The following is a 19,609-nucleotide window of genomic DNA, read 5'->3' as shown; positions in this document are numbered from 1 at the left end:
ATTCCCTCTATTTCTATCTGAAACTTGTTTGTGTTTTGAATCACCGACCAATTATATGCTATTTGACAGGGAAGATGCTGGTGCAAAGTTTTATAGAGAGGCTTAGACCCCTGATTGGGATCAAAAGCTGGGACTACATTGTCTTATGGAAGTTGAGCAATGATCAGAGGTTATTCAACTAAATGCAACAGCTAAAAACAGCCTGCCTAAGGGAAAGAAAAATGAAAAAGTTGATGGGATTTCATTGATTTCCTTTTTCTGCTTGCTTGATTTGTAGGTGTATTGAGTGGATAGACTGTTGCTGTGCCGGAACTGAGAACGTTGAGAACTGCAGGGACGAGCTTTGTTTTCCAGCTACGTCGTGTCTCCCTTGCAGGGATGTTATGTTTCCACATCCAAGAATCACACCTTGTGATTTACTTGACCAGCTTCCTTCTTCCATCGTTCTGGATTCGGGGTGTGGCCTTTTGCTCAGCTTATGAAATGTATACGATTTGTAGAGTTTAACGTGTTTTTTGTGTGTTATCTACAGAGTTCATGCACAAACCTTGTTATCAAATCAAGCTAATTGGCTGAACTACACACATAACTCGGATTCAAGTTTATCGGAAGTACGCTTTAATTTTCATATACGTAAATATATATATCCCAATTAGAAGTCTGCTAGAACAAAGTAACAGCCCTCTTCGCATTAAGCGCTGAACGTGTTGTGCTCATTCCGTTTCAACTGTAGGAAACAATAGGTACACGAGTTTTGGTTCCGTTGTCTCTTGGATTACTCGAGTTGTTTGTTACTAAGCAAGTAAGCGATCTTTCTGTGTTTGTATTCAAGAGTTTGATTTATAGCCCCAAAAGCATTTTATTCCGGTTTTCCAGAAGCTACACGCGTGTAAAGTTAGCGATTTCTTGTCACGTTCCAGGTTCCTGAAGATCAACAGGTCATAGAATTCATCAGGGCTCAGTACAATTTTTTCCTGGAACAGCAAACAATGAGTAATTCAGGCACCACAGCAAACTCTTTTTCATCTGATCCAAATGCTCAAAAGGATCCCCTCAGCCTTTTCCAGCAGCAAATTTTCCCGGACCCTTTGAAACAAAACTTGGATTTGCCTCATGATATCTCCATTGACAGAATCCATCTATGTACTTCTCCACTCCACCCTTTGGAGCAGTTCAGCAACGCTTCAGAAATGGGACACGCTGCTAATAACGGCATCTTCTTGGAAGGAACGACATACGAGTCGAGCCTCTTCACTCCCTCAATTGAGAATGGATTCCAGGAGGTGGAAACAATGCAGAGCAACATGATGAGCAATTCGGCCAGAGCAACTAGTTGGATGGAGCCCTCAGGGACAGTAGAAGATCAGATGAATGATGATCCATTTATATGTGAAAATAACCGGTCAGACGATTCTGATCCTAACGACGACGAGGATGACGCCAAGTATAGAAGGAGGACTGGGAAAGGGCCTCAATCCAAGAACCTTGTGGCGGAGAGGAAGAGGAGAAAGAAGCTCAACGATAGGCTCTACTCCCTCCGAGCCTTGGTTCCTAAAATTTCTAAGGTGAGCATCAACTTTAGTCCCTTTTCGGTCTGATTTAATGTCATCCAACGCTATTCTGTTATTGCAGTTAGATAGAGCTTCAATTCTTGGAGACGCAATCGACTATGTCAAGGAGCTGCAAAAACAAGTAGAGGACCTGCAAATTGAGCTTGAAGAGCATTCAGATGACGAGGAGGCAAGGAATATTACAGCAAAGGACGATACTGAAAACAGCATCCCACCAACTATTATACACCAAAACGGAACGAAACGTGGTCCTAAACGTGAACAAGAAAACATTCTGAATGGTTTCCACAAGGGTTCATCTGGCAATACTACTGTCAACATCTCCAAACAGAACCATGAGCTAGATATCACAAATGAAAAAGTGCAGCAAATGGAGGTATATATATGTATAAGCAATCAACTCAAACCTTGTTCAATATGCAAGCTTCAAGCATTATGCCACTTACCAAAATGCACAATACTGGTAATTTCAGCCACAGGTCGAGGTCTTCCAACTCGATGGAAATGAGTTCTTTGTCAAGGTATTCTGTGAGCACAAATCCAGTGGATTTGTGAGGCTGATGGAGGCGTTGAATGCTTTGGGATTGGAAGTAACCACCGTCAACGCAACGAGACACACATGCTTGGTGTCTAGTATCTTCAAGGTTGAGGTAACAATGAACAATCTCTACACATAATCTGAATATTCTTGCATTGCTTGACATTGTGATGATCCATCTCATATTCTTTATAACTCAGAAGTGTTTTTGTTTTCTTGTCACAGAGGAAGAACGACGAAACGGTCCAAGCTGATCATGTGAAGGAGTCCCTGCTGGAGCTAACCCGAAATCCATCAAGAATGTGGCCTAATGCAGCGGAAGAATCAGAAAATGGGAACAGCATAGACAATGAATACCGTAATCATCATAACCATAACCACCATTCCTTGCTCCAAAGCCGCCAAATGAGTTCTCACCACCTTCAACGCCTGCACCATTAATAAGTGTACTAGTCATGTTTGCTCAGAACTTCTTCCTTTCCTTTTTTATCTAGTGTCATTCGGTAAAGACAACTGTAAGATCCTGATATACATGTTTTAATAATACGACGCTGTTGACATCAAAATTTTGTAATAAATTATTAATTAAAAATCCAAAGAAATTGGTTTGGTGTTTATATATATTTTGGATAATATATTCATAAGCCCATATCAAATTCCGGCCTTATGCATCTTGAAGGATCATTCCAAGATAAATATATAATTTTTTCTTTTTATTTTGAATTGGTTTAGTGGGCGAAATATGTCCAAGTACGGCCTATTAAGAGACTAGTTCACGTCAAAGTTTATGGTATTCAAATCCAATAGAAGTAAGTTCAAACTACCTAAATCCTACTCATATTTATGAACAGGAACCTCCACCACTTACAACACACTACATATATACACACAACAAAGTGAGTCTATAAAGCTCTTTTTCACAACGAAGTACTGGAACCGCGAAAGTTTCACATCTTTATTTGCTTCATATCTTCAAGCTTTGATACCATATTTTAAGTTGACATGTAATTTGCTCCACAAAGCTGGAAGAAATTAAGCATCCGAGGCAACACGTGGTTGAAAGCACTCTCTTTTGCCATAGTCAATAGGCGCCACTTTTCCCATACCCAAAACAACCACCCTTTGGCTACTTTCTACCCGCATGAGCTTGTTCCTTTTCTTGAGTATAAACTATTTACAAATGATCAGGTTTTTGCTGACATGTCTACCTTAGCAAGGTTTCGTCTTTGGAGCAATGCCCTAGGCGCCTTGCCAAAATCCACCAGGATTCCAAATGCAAGATTTTTTACATAGTAAGGAACCCTTTCGACACGTTTGTTTCCATATGGCATTATCTTACAAAGCTAAGGCCTGCATGTCTTGGACCCTTATTGCTGGAAGGGGCGTTCGACATGTATTGCAGGGGAGCTGTAGGGTTTGGTCCATAGTGGGACCATATGTTAGAGTATTGGTGAACTATCTCACTCCTTTGATGGACAGATTGTCCAACATCATGGAGGAAAAGCTAGCTGCTCTGGTTTGTTCATATATAATAATATTAATATTATTAATAATTAATCATAATAATGCATAATAATGAGATATAAGGGAATTCATAATAGGCATCCGTTGGCAATTTTATTGGTTAAGCAGCAATCCTTAGCTGAGCACACTTACATAGTTGGCCAATTAGTTAGGTTGCTGCACTGTTATAACCAAATGCCCTATCGGGTTCGGCACCAAGCCCCTGTATAAAAGAATTCCGAATGAATGAGTTGTGATATAGATTTTTTGCTGCAAGACGTTCTTGCCTTCTGCATATCCGTCTTCATGGTGATCTACTGGGAATTGCCTCCAGGGTTGATTCTTTAACCTCAGGCCTCTTGTGTTTGTAAATCTTGTTTCAGGTTAGGGAACATATCAGATTTGCGGTTCTAACTTTGTACCTGAATGCCATCAGAAAAAGTACACTGAGCATGCAGAATCAGTTGACAGCCTTGAAATATGAAAAGAGCATATCAAATGATGATTATCACAAATGTAGAGAAACATGGAGATTCTACCCTTAGTTAAGCGTGAAAAACTGAAGCATAAAAAAAGTTGGGGAAAAAAATCCGAATCAGACCAGCAATAATTTCAGTGTTCTGTATAAGCACTCCCTTTTCAAAGGCTCATCAATGCATCATCCCAATTCACAATATAACATAATCTGCTTCAGAAAGTCATAATGGTTTTTTTATAAATGGAAGCCATCTGAATAATATTCATGATTTCAACCATTTCACAAGTTTTGAATAGCGTCACAAAAGCAGCATAATACTTACAAAGGGAAGTAATGGCGAGATTCATATTTCTTGACTTAATTCATATTGGCGTTTTTGAAGCTTAAGAGCTCGTGGACACTGAGGATTCTTTTTCTCCTCAAAAGGAATAAGTCGCCCAGCATATAAGCTCTTTATAATCCAGTAAACTGACTGCATTAGATCAATAGTCTTGAGTCAGATAATCCGCGACAATGGGAGACGTTCTGGAACATATTTATTTTTTATTTATACTCAACCAAATCTCTTCCTGATGTTTATTGTGTGTTTCTCATTTGTTTAGTGGCAGACAGGACTTGATTTAGTAATTAGTTGACTACAACTTGAGAGTAATCGCAGCAAAAACTGACCGTCATTGGTATATTCTGTTCTAAGGCGCAGTGCTTCAAGTGACGAGATGCAGAACTTTCCCCATCAGCAACAATGACAGCTATTGAAATTCTTCCAGCTTCAAGAGTCTGGATCAATCTTTGCAGAGTTTTGAAAACCTGCCCACCACCATGCTGCGAAGGATAAGACTGTAACTGTTATTTCATGAGAATGGGATTGATACTTCAACAAAATGCATGGTGCTTCTTATCATGTCGCGTGCAACTTCCATGCCAAATCAAAAGGTTGAACATTTTTCACATGTACAACCCCTAAAGGACAAAAATTCATATGAAGAAAAAAGGGGAAAGTAGTAACTAAAGCAAAAAACTACCAATTTGGATCCAGTTTTATCGTATCTTTCCTTTCCCGAGAAACAATTTAAAGGGCTTCTTATCATGTTGTAAGTAAATTGCCTGCAACTTCCATGCCAAATCATAAAGTTTGAACATTTTTCACATTTACAACCCCTAAAGAAAACATTTCTTACAAGAAAAATGGGGAAAAGAGTAACTAAAACAAATACTATCATTCATTCATTTGGATCCATTTTTATCAATCTCTCCTTTCCCAAGAAACAATTTAGCCACAAAACGACAACAAGATTACGAGACAATCATAGACTGATTGTGCATGCATATCATTGTCCAAGTGGACAGTGTGCATTGTATGTGGTATACCTTGATAATGGCTGCGATATTGGTGAAATATTTGGTTTTGCCATGGAGCATGACGCCCAAGTTGTTAAAAACAAGAGAATTAGTGTTGTAGCTCACAGCTGGGTAAACCTGGTCGTGCCATCTGCTAATATTTCTGGATAGGACCATATATCTGACAAATTAAGCAAATAATTACATCATATGTAAAATAAGAAACAAAAGGCAAAATCAGAACATAATGCGATAAAACAAGAAACTAAATGAAAAATAGCTTACAGCCATAATATTACTGAATAGTTTCATCTTGTAACTCATACAACATGAGGCATAAACTCATCATTGTAAAAACAGAAAATGCCGGTGACAGTTCATTAGTCACAAACACAAAGAGCAATTTGCTCCACATGAAAACTGAAAATCACATCTTTCTCAGACACATCCATGCGATCTTAGAACAACCTATTTGTCAAGGGGCAAAATTAAAACTGAATCAAGTTGATAAAACCAGATCTTCAATATACAGTGAAAGTGTCATTTCAGCCCACTAAGGGCCACAACACACAGCTTTGTTGGTCAGTGGATGAACCAAGTAGAATTGTACTTCTTGTTATCGTTGATAGATAACAATGAGCATCTTCTTAAAACAAAAAAAGATCAGTAGAAAACCAGATCACATACAACTAATTTAGTCATTCAATGTACTTATTTGTTGCAAGGTATCACATTGCAATAAGAAAAACAGTTATACTCCTCTCCCTGTCTTATTCATCACAAATGACATAATGGTATAAGAAACTCCCTTTCGAATAAAGTGCTCCTGCGTCCTATCCATAGTTCGGAAAATATTTAAAATAGAGTACCCCTATAACAACTAATGTTGGGTATGCCGACCATGTCAACACAGGTGAACTGAAACAAATTGGCATAAAATACTTAAGTTCATGGACAAACATTAACTATTCTCAGTCTCATAAACCAGTAAATAATCCAATTCAAAATCCACATTCAAGTCTGTATTCATATCTAACAAATACGAGATACCGAAAACCTAATGCGTTAGTTACAATATTCACGACATCTCAAGTGCAGAGTGTTATTTCAAACTCTTTTAGATATATCATGTCCCCTTTTTGTGTTGCAGTCTATGAAGTAATAGTCCAGGCTTGCACTAGCAGGTAGCACAATGAGAATAAATCTAGTACTACAAAGCAACAACATATCCAAGGAAAAGCAAACGAAAGAAGGAAACTGGAAACTTCCGCTTGAAAAGATAGCTAACGCGAACATAATTGATGAGCAAAGGAGTACTCAATTCAAAAGTCTTCTTTTACTAGTTTTTTTACATTTTTATAAATGCTTTATGCTGAGGACGTCGACATAATTTTCAGTTTTTAGGTAAATCTTCCACTGATTTAGTTGGCTTTCCATATTTATTAGATGATTCTTCTTTTTTCTGTTTCTCTTTCCCTTTCTTTCTTTTTATTTTTTTGGGAGTTTATGGTCAAGAAGTAGAGTTAAGAATTGATTAATTGCTTGTTTCCTGTAGGTCTATAAATATTTTTGTAATCCTCTTTTTCTATAGACATGATAGTCATGTTGTAAAGATATTTTTTGTACAGATTTGCTGCCTCACTCTGAAGGGTAAGACATTGTCTCCTCTTCTTTCTTCCTCTTATCCTTTGAACCAATGAATGTTTTCTCTTCTTTCTACAGTAATTTTTTATTATTCTAATTATTTCTTTAATCATAGACTCACTTTGTTATCAAATCCATTCCTCCTATGTACCACAACACGTGAAAACAGCCCATTTTCCTAAAGTTACTGTGCAGTGGTACAGTTTATGGCTCATATGGGTGATTACAAGGCTTCATTACCTAGACTGATGACACATCAGACCTACATATGAGCTTTTCCAAACATCATTCCACATTGTGTGTCCGCATCAGAACGGAAAGATACATTATTGACATTCACATTAAACTTGAGTCTAGTGGAAAAGTGAAAATAAAATTTAGAATAGGCAGTCTTTCCAATATTCTCGGCATCCTACTTCCTGATTTTTGATTCTTACTAGCAATCAGTAAGCTTTATATTTTCACTCCATAATAGTTATATCATAAGAGTTCAGCCTCCTAATGGTGCCTGCATGATCTTGTCATTCGTTTGTTGTTCTCGCATGCAAGTTGTTGAGAATTTTCCGAAGTAATGGGTTAGCATTAACTGAGGAAAAACTGAGGTATAGCATCCGTAATAGTAGCAGTGAAGAATTTAAAGTACAGCACTATACCTTTTTCAATTTGAGCAACTCAAAACAGGACAATGAGATATTGTGAACTCTGATTCTGTAGGCTTCCTAACCTCAAGGAAATATGAACATATTTGTACATTTTGAGCAATTATAGTGGACTCATGCCGCTCATAAGCAATCATCTATCCATTTTCAAAATTGATAAATTCGATTCTATGTATTACATTTCACGTCACTTAATAACCTAAACTTCATTGATCATCAGTTTATTACTTACTAATTTCAAAATGCAAAATCGACTTTCTACATTTATAAAAATGCATTGATGCAGCAATTATGTCCAAATATCATTGGTTTTGCCATGTAAGCATTAAATAAACATAAAATTATATCAAGAGAGATATAAAACAAGGCGTAGACTTAGGCACGTCAGAGGCATACTTTTCTGTTGGCAAGACAAAGCCTACTGCAATCGAGTCAATAAGCCAATCAATCTTAAGCACCAGAGCATTTACTGCACATCCATACAAGAACTTGAGTGATTGTATCTGAGATAACAACATAACAAGAATTAGATATTCCCAGCCTGCAACATAAATAATTAGCAAATAGCAGACCTCTATTATAAGTGTACGATAATGCAAGAGTCAGTGACAGTTTATTACAGATAGATTTCAAATTCGACTAAGTTGTCCAACACTTTATAATTAAAAAATGGCCAAATAAATATTGAAGGATAATGTCAATTACTAGACATCTAATGCATGGATTTGCATATAAATAATGCCAGTCAGGTTTATCAACTGGATATCTATATAAGCCGTATACGAGATGTCTTACATGCCCCAAAACAAAGTTCTATACTTGAACTTTGTCTCTGATCTTCCAATTGCTCATTAGTTAGAATTTTTCAAAGCAACAAACAAACCCTTACAGACTAAATAGAGAGATTCGAAATAATCAAAAGAAATAGAAAAGGAACATCGTACTAAGGCTTCGCCAACTCTACCTTGATGACCGCATAATTTAAGGCAATCCAAAGGAAACACATTGTACTCCCAGCACTTTCTGTAGATAGGTAAGAGCTCTTCTGGGGGCATGATATTTTTCTTCTATTGTCAATTTACTAATGAGCAGTCGACATAATTCTTGAAAAGGGCATAAATTCATGCAGAAAACTATCCTTTGAATATAAAATTGAAAAGTAAATGCAAGGTCATACTTTTAGAACTGACCTTCTTCAAACAGAGAACAATAGGAAGGACACCAGACTTAAACCTAGAACTTCTCTTTCCCTTCAAGCTTGGTAATGGAATTTGAGAGAGAACTATGCCACCATATTTTCGAATAAGACCCTCGATTTCTTTTTCCTTATGTTCAGAAAGTCCAGTAAGCAAAAATTCCATGTTTTGAAATATCAACCTTTTCTTCTCCTTATCCAAGTAAACTTTCAGAAATTTGTCCATCAGCGGAGCCTTGGACTCAAGATGTACACTGGATCTAGTTGATCTTTTAGCAGCCCTAATAGAACAACCTGCAAAGTTCGCACAAGGTAATCATTGGATAACCATAAGATAATTCAAAGTTACATGTTGTATGAAGATTCAGGAATTCCCGTACAAGTTTTTGGCACAGTTCGTTCCTTCTGAAGTTTTTTCTTGTCTGAAATATTAATTTCCTTCTCAGAAAAGTGAACACGCTTTGAGGCTGTTAACTTGTGAGCACTTTGGTTTTTGCATCCTAATAGCGGCCGCTGCAGGTTGGGTGGACATTTCACTTTGCTTTCTGGTAGTGCTGTCTGATTTGGATTTTCTTCAGCAAGTTTGTGCATAGAACAACCAAAAGCCTGGAGCGGGCAGTGTTCCCTACGGTTCAATACAAGAGGGAGAGTAGCACCATTTCCTTTCTGTGAAACAGGATAATGAGCCCCACCCGTCACAGTTTCCTCATGGTTACCAAAACGTGTCTCCAGCAAAGTCAACTCAGCATTGCTGTCTATCAATAATGATTTTTTCTTATGACTATCTTTTTTGACAAAACTTGAATGGCTAGGCAGAACTTTGCTATAATTTCTGAGCAAAGTGAATCGCCTCGAAACTCCATTTCGTGATTCCTTGATATTACCTATTGCCACAGGGATTCCTTCCCCTTCAGTTGCCACATTGTTTGAGGGAGAGGTCCCTAGCAAATTGTCTTTCTTACATTCAACTGTAATATTCAAACTTCCACGAATGGCAGTGTCTTCATGGTTTATGGCTAGTGAGGAACATATATCCTCGGAAATGCTACAGGGTACAACAGAGCAAAGAGGGTCCACCAAAGATGTACTTGAAGATCTTACAACATCTTCAGAAAGCAACATCCCATCATTTGCTCTGTTAGAAATTTTTTCAGAAGGCATGCTTAACTGAGAAGCTATTATGGCCCCTTTATCATGATTTTGAACAGAGGAGTTTTCATCTGAAGCAGCATCTGCAGATTCTGACAAGAAGCTCGTCTCACCAGCAAAAGGTTTCGGAATGTTATGTTGCACAGTGTTAATGTACTCCACTTCATTCTATGGAGTGCGCAATGAAGACAAAAGACAATCAACAGACGACGTATATAATTTAGTCGAGAGACAAATGAATAATATCAACATAGATACAGATCATTGAGAAACAAATTAGAAACTGTTCATCATAATAGCGTAGCAGAACCTCAGCCATTGTTATTGTGTTAAAAACTTTCACTTTGCTGTAAAGCACAGTAACAAGCCATTCCTCCTCAAAGTGCAGGATAACCCCAAGGGCTTGTGGTTCTATTTTTGTTTTTTGTTTTTTCATTTTAACCAATCAGGGTTCTCCATTGACCAATCCCATCAAGATGGTTGGGGTTTATAACTACTCCTGCTTCAATGTCTCAGGTAAAACACATCACAAGATACAAACTGAACACTGAAACTGGCGTTCACAAAGTGCTTATATACTTCCAATTGAAATTAGTTTAGTTAAGGGTTCCTTTCAGGTTTTGAGCCTTCTAGGTCCCGCCAGTTAACCAGTAAAAAGCAACACCAGGTAGTAAGTGACAACGAAAAAGATATTCACAAAACTTTTACATGCAATTTAACTAATTTAAATAAAGGTTCCTTTAAGGTTGTACTTCAAACTGTATTCAGTTCTACCAAAACTAAATTCTTCATGTTGTTTTGGACAACAAATTAGAGATTGGTTGACGGGAAGAATTACAATCACAGAATATTTTATTGTAGCAGAAGATTGAAAGAGATGCCATGATATATTTTCATCACCTTTACGTTGAGACTACTGAAACAAAAAAAACAAGATCTCTCTCAAGAGCTCATTGTGCATGCGAAGAGAATGAGCGTGATAGGACAACAGGAACAAAAAATTTCAACTTGTAATAATACTTACATTGCTTGTCCAACCACCAAACCAGCGGCTTTGGAACCTTTCTTGAACTATTTCCGGTATGCTATAATCTTTTTCTGTCAACAGAAGAGGAAATCATCACATCATTTCTCTCATCCGCAAATAAATGAGTACGACATGGAAACACAATAGAAAACTTTACCGCCATCTCGACAACTCTTAACGGGGAAAGAGCTCACATTCTTTGCATGTGAGTTTTCTTCTGCTGTGAGTCTGTTGCCTTTCTGCAGGTTGGAGTTAACATTGATCATAAGTTGTACAAAAACTAAAGAAGATGAAAATTCTCCATAAACACTTGGTTATTTAAGTGCTAGCCAATTCACAGATACAAAAGAAGGGGAAAGGGAAATTTCTATGTGCAACCAAAAGCTATGGTAAAATCCCGGAAAAGTTCATGGTCAGCAGAAAAGGATCTGCTTCCCACTCATTCACTAGGATGCTATTTTATCCTACAGAATTCCACCAGTTAACATTGAATTGGTGAAACCACATAGAGGAATTTTAAATGTCAATGTGGATGCTTGTTCGCATAGAAATCCAAGTTCAGTACTGCAGATGGATGAACAGAGATTCAAGAGGCAAGACGTATGGCATCCCATGAATACTTCAGCATTAGCACCATATTTGGGCAGCCTAAGACCAATTCTCAAGTGGCCGCAAATTGTAAGAGAAGAATGAGAACACCTATATCAGCTAACAGAGATTAGATATCTTATGATGCATGTTGAGGACTAGGTTACACATATTGTAAGAGAACGCAACCATGCAACTGATTGGTTACTAGAGTAGCATGCTGAAGATGGTTGCTTGGCTACCCCTCTAAATTCCAATGAGCTTCGATGTACTACTGCTTTCTTTTATTTCAGTGTTATGCACCTTGTGATTTTTTTACTCTAACTGGAAAGAAACCCTGCCTATTTACAGGCCATTTAAGAGAAAAAAGAAATGGAAAAAGGAAGACAACTGTCAGAAAATGAATCAAATGCAGAGTTTTCCATACCTCTGCTGAAGCTGAAAGTAGAAGCTTTGCCTGAGCTTCAACAGTCCTCAAGCAATCACTGTGGTAACTGACATCAGTGCCCAAATCACACACTGGGTTACAAATTACCTTCTTTTTTGTGTCACCATTAAAACATTCTGTGGCCGACTCCTTTCGTAATTGTATGCCATTGTCAGTAACACCTTTCATTCTATATGTATATCTATCAGCGCAAGATAAACGAAAAATTGAGGCAGAAGCACCGGTCTTCACATGTTTTACATTTTCTTCACATTCCGAGTCCAAAGTATCCTTAACTTGAGATACGCTTAACTCATTTCTGACCAACTCATTAAAATGAATTCCTGCATCTTCATATGCACTTTCCATTGTTATATCATCCAAGTCAGATAAATTATCGATTTCACTTATTTCATTAGTGAAGCCAATAAGTCTAGTCTTCCACACTTCCAGTCGTGCTTGTTTCACCTGAAGAGCAGCTTCAAGTATAGCTGAAGCAGAAGAAGGTATACTCTCAATCAATTCATTAATTACCAATGCTTCAGATGCTGCTATACACAGTTCTACTGCATCAGCAACAGCTACCGAGAAATTCACAGTTTCCACATGCCTCAACACTTCATTCCTGTTAACAGGTCTTTCCAACTCCATTGTCGGAGACCAATTTACTGCACCAGCATCATGAAACAAACTTAAGTAACATCGTTCTGACTTGACCTAGCTGAATTTTCAAGAACTTCAGTGACAAAAGGATAATTGGACTCTGTTTAGAATAAATCAACGATTAGAGTTGTGTTTCTTGGAACTGCCATCTGACGACATACAAAAATGAAACTGAACCACCTTCTGAAGAGAATATATGATTGTTGTGGATAATGTGACTTTTAAACCGTGAAACAAGTACTATAAAACATCGTTAACTAATATGATGATCATGAACAAAGTTTCAGGATACAGGAAAGCCATCCAGCATCATAGGACTCTGTATCAGGAATATAGACATATCTGTCTTCATTCAAAAACTGTGTGGAAATTCAAATTGATGTTTCAGTGGGACAAATATTCCAATAACAGAAACTTCCAGGAGAAGAATGCTAGACTGAAAGCATAAATTTAGACCCTGTTATATGACTTTGTAGCTTTTCTTATACACAAAGTAACTAGAATTAATTTGTCAGTTAAAAATAGTATCATAAGCGAGCAATCAACTTTAAGCTTATGCATAAGAATAAAATAAAGCTAGTAACGGGAATAAACAATTCTGGCTGTGTATAACAACCTTCATTACAGTTGAGACCATTTATAACCACAAAGAAGACCCTAAATATCATCAATTTCAAGTCAGTTAAGAGCCAGGTAAAACTAAATAGACCAAAGCAGCATAAATATTACGTCTATGAAAGATTCAGTTAGTGCTAGACAAATGTCAATTCTGAATGATGGCATCAATAGATGTATAAAGATGCCCCTCCTTTTTACCACTCTCTCCAAAAAGATTTTGACAAAGCCGTGGAGAAACCTTGTATTATACTATTTATTTTAGAGAGTAGTGGCAGAACCAAATTTATGCTACAGGAAGGAACTTACGCTGTATTCCGATTGAGCAAAACTAAACTGTAAACTATCAGCCTGAAAAATTAATAATTTATCAATGGTACATCCACCTTCTTCCCTCAACGATTCTCCATTGCCGATACCCTTCTGAAGCAATTGGAATTCCTATCCAAATACCAAGAGAAAAAGTCTTGGGTGAGTGAGGAATATTTGAGTAAAATACAACATGGTTTATAAGCACTTTACCAGGTTAAAGAAACGCCGCATTTCCTGCAGTGCAAACACCATGTTCTCGTCGAGTTACATAAGCAATTAGCATAGATGATATTCCTGTAAAATTTCCAAGGTACAGTAAAGGTAGCATATCATTTCTTTTTCTCCAGAAGAAACTGTAGCTTCACACTTCATTTCCATGATGGCAACAAATGATATACCCTGTCATCTACCAAACTACTATAGTGCATCATTTTACACACACTTCAACAAATACTATCAATTTCAACAGCACTACTATCTTCAAAAAGTTCTGCATGCTTTGGCTGGAAGAACAGCTAAGGCATCAATTCTAATACCCGCATTGAAAGGAAAACCAAATATGTCCGCTCAAATGGAAGGAGGCCGACTGCAAAGCTCACGAACACTCATGTTAGATGAAGCATTAAGAGTGAACATCGAATGCTCAATTTTACAAAGCTCAAACGCTCTGCTTGGATGTGATATTTGCCAATGCCTCCACATTCAATTGTTTGACATCGCATTGTCGAAGCCGTGCCAATGGCCATGCATCATATCATCATAAAAAATAGAAACTTTACATAATGAGTGGAACAAGAAATATATATATTGTAGCTCCATTGCAGGTACAAGGATAAATGCAGATGGTTCAACATTGGTGTAGCTGTAAATAGTGAAAGAAACATCATAGCACATTCGCCAACCAGAACAAGACACATATTTCCCAGAATCGAGAAATGTACATGAGATCATACACAGGAGTTTCGATACAAAATATAATAATCATAATAGCTCTGACTATATAAACTGATCAAAAAATTGAAACAGAAAAAATCAAAGGCTCACTTACCTCTGAGAACTGGGGAGGGCGAAATCCAGATAAGTTGCTGATTGGGTAACTTAATTTCAGGCCAAGAATCAATAACTATATCGCCATTCTGTGCAATCCCGGGACCGATAAGATTGGGGGGTTTCCGACAGGGTTTAAGGAGGGTTAGTGGACTGAATTTGGCGCCAAAACTGAACGGCGATATGCAATTGAGGACACTGAACTGTTATCGAGGCCAAATCGAACACACAATTGTTCAAACAATTATTATTGAGTTTTAAAATTTGTATTTAAATTTTAGGATAAATTGTAAGTAGTTTTTTTTGAAGGTATATCTTAATTATAAATATCTTTTATTACTTGAAAAATTATAAATACTCTTGTAAAGAAATATTTGTTAGAGTATTTATAATTTTAAAAAAATATTTAAAAATACTCAAAAAAAAATAAGAAGGTATTTATAATTTTAATATAATTAAATACGAGTCGAATTTGAGTAATTTTATATTTTTAATATATTTTATTATTTTTTTCACTAATCAATCATACGAGTTCAAAAGCCTACAAAACAAAAAAAAAAAAAAATTCAAACTAAATCAAGTTCAAATGATGTTTTTTTTTATTTCAATCGAGTATCGAATAATTTGAGTTTATTTTCTAAACCAATACATAGTGCTTAAATTTATATTTTGAGTGTTTTGTTTTGGTATTTTGGAGATAGATTGTATGTTTAGATTTGTGTTTTGAGGTAATTTAAAATGTTTTAAAATAAATGGTGTAGGTTTGATGTTGTGATTTGGGACACAAAATTCACTGTTCATTGTCAAATCATATATCTTTTACATATATTTTATATATAAATATTATATATTTAATATTGTATTTTATGGAAACAAAAAGCATTGTTCATTGCCAAATCACGTCTCTTTTATATTATATATATAAGTATATATATGTATATATATTATATATAAAAACTTGAAAAATAAAAAAACACATAAATATTACGTGAGAAACACAAAAACAAACATTGAATGTGTTTATATTGTATCGGGAAATGCCAAAACATGAAACCAAACATAGCGATACATTACTCTTTTTTTCCATTCGGACCTCATCATTCTTTCTTTTTCAATATACGAATTTAAAAAATAAAATTACAGTTTTACCTAGAAGACCCGCGCATTTTTTATTGGGTCGGGTCACAATTTGGACACAACACTAACAACTCGGGACACGCTAAAAACGCCTATTGGACCAACAAGATCCTAAGTCTTACACTATAAATACTCCATAGTCAGTGTACTCATGATACGCAATTTCTATTACTCTTTACTTTTAGTCGCTCAAGCTCGCTAGTTCGCCAGCGACCTACTTCACGATTTTAAAATCAAACACTAACTTAAGTATCGGATGGTCATAGTTGGGGCTACCCCAGCAAGCCTAACGATCTGTTTCTTTTTCTCATGAGCCTTACTTCAATTTGAGAAAAGTAGCGATCTCGAACCGCTTGGATGACCAGTTTATCTGACCAAAGAGGTCGCGCAAATTTTAACCCATATCATTAACTTTTTAAATATCTATACTATGTCCTAAGAGGTGAATAAAGTTTCATCAGTATACATAAGGTTATTTGTAATTTAGTAAATAATTAGCATTGTTTGTGTATAACCATTGGATATATATGTAATTTGTCTTATTATTTAGAGTTAATTACACGTAAACTTGCTTTAAAAATCTGAAATTATACCTCTTTTTTAAATAATTTGAAGTTACACTTACATTTTATTTGAAAATTCTCCATTTACACCTAATTAAATTCCGTCAAAATTTGGAAGAAAAATGTTGTATCTAACAAAAAAAATTATATAAATTTTCAAATTTACCCATCGTTTAACATTTTTATTTGTATTTTTGTATTTATAAGGCGATAAATGTAAAATATATGTATGACGGGAGGTTAAACTATTATATTTTTTCTACTTATAAATAAAAAATTATTTATAAAATAGTTAAACAAGAGATAAAATTAAAAATTCATGTTTTTTTTTTTTTGCTGACGTTAATATTTTCTGTTCGAGTCATAACGAATTAGGATCATGTATAAAAAGTGAATATTTGGAGGCGGTGAAAGTATAATTTTAAAATATTTTTTAGAGAAAAGTGTAATTTTATATTTTGAGAGTGAGTGTAAGTTTAATTAACACTATTATTTATTTTTATTTTTATTTTTTCTCTTGGAGAGCTGGACAGCTAACCAACATAACCTCCATTAAAATCCAACCACAAAACTCAGAACCCAACCCTGAACACACAACACAAAAATCTACCACTCCACATCTCAAAATTCTTCCCCTCTCTTCTCATTCACCATTCTTTCTTCAAACTCAGACAACAGATAACTACCGTAGCAGAGAAATTCAAAGCATATTAGCAGTCTGTGTAGCAAAAATTACGGTTGTTGAATTGATAGATATATTATGATGGCATGTGCATTCTATGGAAATGGCTGCACCTTTTCTGCACCAGCAAACAGCACAAGATCTTTGTTGTTCAACAAGAGCCAGCCCAAGAAGAGGCAAAGCGTTTATTATTGCTGTGTCAGAGTGAGGGCTTCTTCTGAGGATGCTGATGATTGCAACACTGAAGAATGTGCGCCTGATAAAGAGGTCAGTGTTTCTTCAAAGTCCAGGTTTTTTCTTATGCTTTTGATTGATATTAGGGATTTGGCTGTAATGCCTTTAGTCCATGAGAGGGGGAAAAAGAGAAAAAGAGCCTGTGTATGTGTATTATTTGTGGTCCTTGTGTAGGTATGCGTGAGGAAAAGTGGGCTGGGAACCCAAAAAGGAGTGGAACTTGAGAATAAAACCGTGTCTTGATGAGATTTTGGATTTAGTCTTTTTTCTTTTGGTGTGGGAGAAAGTGGTTTGATTGGGAAGATGGAGATTTTAGTTTTTCTCAAGTTTGATGTTCTTGGGTCAGGGCTGTTGAATTTGGGAGTGAGAACTGGTACTGATTCAGATAGTGATTGGAGAAAGGATTTCAAATAACTTTGTATTAAAGGAAAGGAAAGGAAATTGTAATTCATCACCAATGCAACTTTGAGGGATGTGAAATCCCTGATACAGATTATCCAAACAAGTAGTGTGGATTTATTATTATGGATTTGGAAACCTTAACTCCAAATTCGTCAAGTTTCAAGTTTTGGGTCGTTGAGTAAAGATTTCAGAAAGCAGTTTGGGGTTCTCAATCAGTTGTCGAATATTCTAGTTAATACGAAGAAATTAATAAAGATGGAGTCAGTATGGGGTTAACTCATGCCTAGGGAGCCTCTTGCTTTCTTTATAATATCAAGTTTTAAATGCACCCGGTTTAAATTGTTGAAGTTGTCCTCACATATGATGGAAATTGGATATTATGCATATTTATCATCTGTTGTCTTCTAATTATTCTTTGGTCTTACGTCTATGGCAACTGAGTGTAAACTATGTTCATTCCATGTTTTGGCCTACCATGCCAATTAGGTTCTCCAGCAATCTGCAAACGTGATCATACACTCAGTTTAAATCAGTCAACAGTTTAGCATGAATGTTTCTAGCCTTCAAAATTTCACCAGCAACACTACAGTTTCACTTTGCTGCTTTCCTCTTTAAAGGAATCTGACAGATTGGTAAAAATGAATAGGTCGGGAAAGTTAGCGTGGAATGGCTAGCGGGGGAGAAAACCAGAGTGGTTGGTACATTTCCACCGCGTAACAGAGGTTGGACGGGGTATGTAGAGAAGGACACAGCTGGACAGACGAACATATACTCGGTCGAGGTAAGCAAATGAATTTCTTATGTATTTCTTGACCTAGGGGGAAAAGTTCGAAGTAAAGTTTACTGCTCAAGTCTTCGACTTTAAATACCAAAAAGATGAGCACATTTTTTCTCATAAATCGTAGCTGAGATGATATTCTGTGATACACTTACGAGTATCCATGTTTCTGTCAACAATGTTATGTGCCTCCAACTTGACTGAGGATTGCCTTTTTGCAATCGAAAATATGTATGGAGTTATTGCATATAGTGAACTTGTGTTTGCTGGTAAGCATCCAACAGTATTGAAAACCACCAACTACATTTGAGCACACTGTATGCAGCTCAGTAAGAGCTCCGTTTTTACTTTTGTCTTTGAGATTTAATACTGAAAAAGGGTCTGCAGCTGGAGAATACCGCATCTAATCCTTTGCATGACCTGCTCAGCCTGCAGTTTATGTTGCAGAAAGTGCAATCAGTTCTGGAACTGCAGGTTCCTCCTCCGACGGAGCAGAGAACACAGCAGCTATCGCTGCAGGCATTGCTCTAATCTCTGTCGCTGCTGCTTCGTCAATACTTCTCCAGGTGGGCAAGAATCCACCCGTCGTGCAGACCGCAGAGTACTCAGGGCCGTCTCTCAGCTACTACATCAATAAGTTTACACCTGCGGAAATTATTGAAGCTTCTGCACCCCCTCCTGAAAGCTCAACAGCTTTGCAAACAGAAACCTCTGCCCAGGAAGTCTCTCAGCCTGAGGTTCAGGTGGAACCTCTGCAGGAAACGTTGCCATCAGACTCCACTGTCTCTTAGGCTGCTAATTCCACTATTTTTCATAATTTCTTTCTTCCCCGATTTTCGTGTATACACTCGCTTAGTCTGTTGTTTCTGTGACATAATACATCTTGATGGATACTGTATATTGATGTCTCCTTTCTCCAGCAGGTACGGTTACCGTATCGTCCCATTTTCCATCCCCTTTGTTATGTTTGTGGTGAGATTTGTGTGCGGTATGTTGTTGTTCCTATCTTCATAAGTAGCATTGAGTCATTTGGCTCTGGCTACTTGGGAGGAATTCTTC

General features: G+C 36.6%; 3 protein-coding genes across 8 annotated transcripts; 2 read left to right on the top strand and 1 right to left on the bottom strand.

Moving 5' to 3' along the window:
* Window positions 1-74: 74 nt before the first annotated feature.
* On the top strand, window positions 75-2,682 carry AMS (basic helix-loop-helix (bHLH) DNA-binding superfamily protein). Its single transcript, XM_011087612.3, has 8 exons — window positions 75-169; window positions 278-457; window positions 533-611; window positions 734-802; window positions 921-1,565; window positions 1,633-1,947; window positions 2,045-2,221; window positions 2,335-2,682. The coding sequence occupies exons 1-8, from the start codon at window positions 75-77 to the stop codon at window positions 2,548-2,550; spliced, it is 1,776 nt and encodes a 591-aa protein (XP_011085914.1). The 3' UTR covers window positions 2,551-2,682.
* LOC105167790 (uncharacterized) lies at window positions 2,191-15,010 on the bottom strand. Of its 6 annotated transcripts, none has more exons than XR_016066327.1 (14): window positions 14,756-15,008; window positions 13,918-14,001; window positions 13,782-13,836; window positions 12,118-12,785; window positions 11,260-11,341; window positions 11,100-11,173; window positions 9,307-10,243; window positions 8,922-9,220; window positions 8,128-8,234; window positions 5,459-5,609; window positions 4,760-4,912; window positions 4,413-4,562; window positions 3,766-4,058; window positions 2,191-2,538 (listed from the first exon to the last, which is right to left on the bottom strand). XR_016066327.1 is itself a non-coding variant. In XM_088882441.1 (13 exons), the coding sequence occupies exons 2-12, from the start codon at window positions 13,957-13,959 to the stop codon at window positions 4,434-4,436; spliced, it is 2,697 nt and encodes an 898-aa protein (XP_088738567.1). In that variant the 5' UTR covers window positions 13,960-14,001; window positions 14,756-15,008; the 3' UTR covers window positions 3,667-4,034; window positions 4,413-4,433. The 6 variants fall into 6 exon arrangements, 1 of the variants encoding a protein (XP_088738567.1); XR_016066326.1 differs by having other exon boundaries at window positions 3,766-4,034; XM_088882441.1 differs by lacking the exon at window positions 2,191-2,538 and having other exon boundaries at window positions 3,667-4,034.
* Window positions 15,011-17,018: 2,008 nt separating this feature from the next.
* On the top strand, window positions 17,019-19,502 carry LOC105167802 (proline-rich family protein). Its single transcript, XM_011087617.3, has 3 exons — window positions 17,019-17,403; window positions 18,419-18,553; window positions 18,979-19,502. The coding sequence occupies exons 1-3, from the start codon at window positions 17,215-17,217 to the stop codon at window positions 19,339-19,341; spliced, it is 687 nt and encodes a 228-aa protein (XP_011085919.1). The 5' UTR covers window positions 17,019-17,214; the 3' UTR covers window positions 19,342-19,502.
* The last annotated feature ends 107 nt before the right edge of the window (window positions 19,503-19,609 follow it).

Source organism: Sesamum indicum, linkage group LG1 (assembly GCF_026168435.1).
Source record: "Sesamum indicum cultivar Baizhima isolate 11 linkage group LG1, ASM2616843v1, whole genome shotgun sequence".
Taxonomy (NCBI): domain Eukaryota; kingdom Viridiplantae; phylum Streptophyta; class Magnoliopsida; order Lamiales; family Pedaliaceae; genus Sesamum; species Sesamum indicum.
Note: the sequence above shows the minus strand (reverse complement) of the source record. Positions and strands in the feature narration are given on the sequence as shown.

What these genes read in the sequence shown, in the direction of transcription:
- LOC105167790 (XM_088882441.1), bottom strand. Translation starts at nt 13,959, where the DNA reads ATGGTGTTTGCACTGCAGGAAATGCGGCGTTTCTTTAACCTG. An exon ending in TGCGGCGTTTCTTTAACCTG is followed by an intron (nt 13,837 to 13,917) that starts GTAAAGTGCTTA and finishes GTATTTGGATAG; the next exon opens with GAATTCCAATTGCTTCAGAA. An exon ending in TACTTTCAGCTTCAGCAGAG is followed by an intron (nt 11,342 to 12,117) that starts GTATGGAAAACT and finishes TCCAACCTGCAG; the next exon opens with AAAGGCAACAGACTCACAGC.
- AMS (XM_011087612.3), top strand. Translation starts at nt 75, where the DNA reads ATGCTGGTGCAAAGTTTTATAGAGAGGCTTAGACCCCTGATTGGGATC. An exon ending in TGGTTCCTAAAATTTCTAAG is followed by an intron (nt 1,566 to 1,632) that starts GTGAGCATCAAC and finishes CTGTTATTGCAG; the next exon opens with TTAGATAGAGCTTCAATTCT. An exon ending in CTAGTATCTTCAAGGTTGAG is followed by an intron (nt 2,222 to 2,334) that starts GTAACAATGAAC and finishes TTCTTGTCACAG; the next exon opens with AGGAAGAACGACGAAACGGT.
- LOC105167802 (XM_011087617.3), top strand. Translation starts at nt 17,215, where the DNA reads ATGATGGCATGTGCATTCTATGGAAATGGCTGCACCTTTTCTGCACCA. An exon ending in AATGTGCGCCTGATAAAGAG is followed by an intron (nt 17,404 to 18,418) that starts GTCAGTGTTTCT and finishes AAAAATGAATAG; the next exon opens with GTCGGGAAAGTTAGCGTGGA. An exon ending in CGAACATATACTCGGTCGAG is followed by an intron (nt 18,554 to 18,978) that starts GTAAGCAAATGA and finishes TGACCTGCTCAG; the next exon opens with CCTGCAGTTTATGTTGCAGA.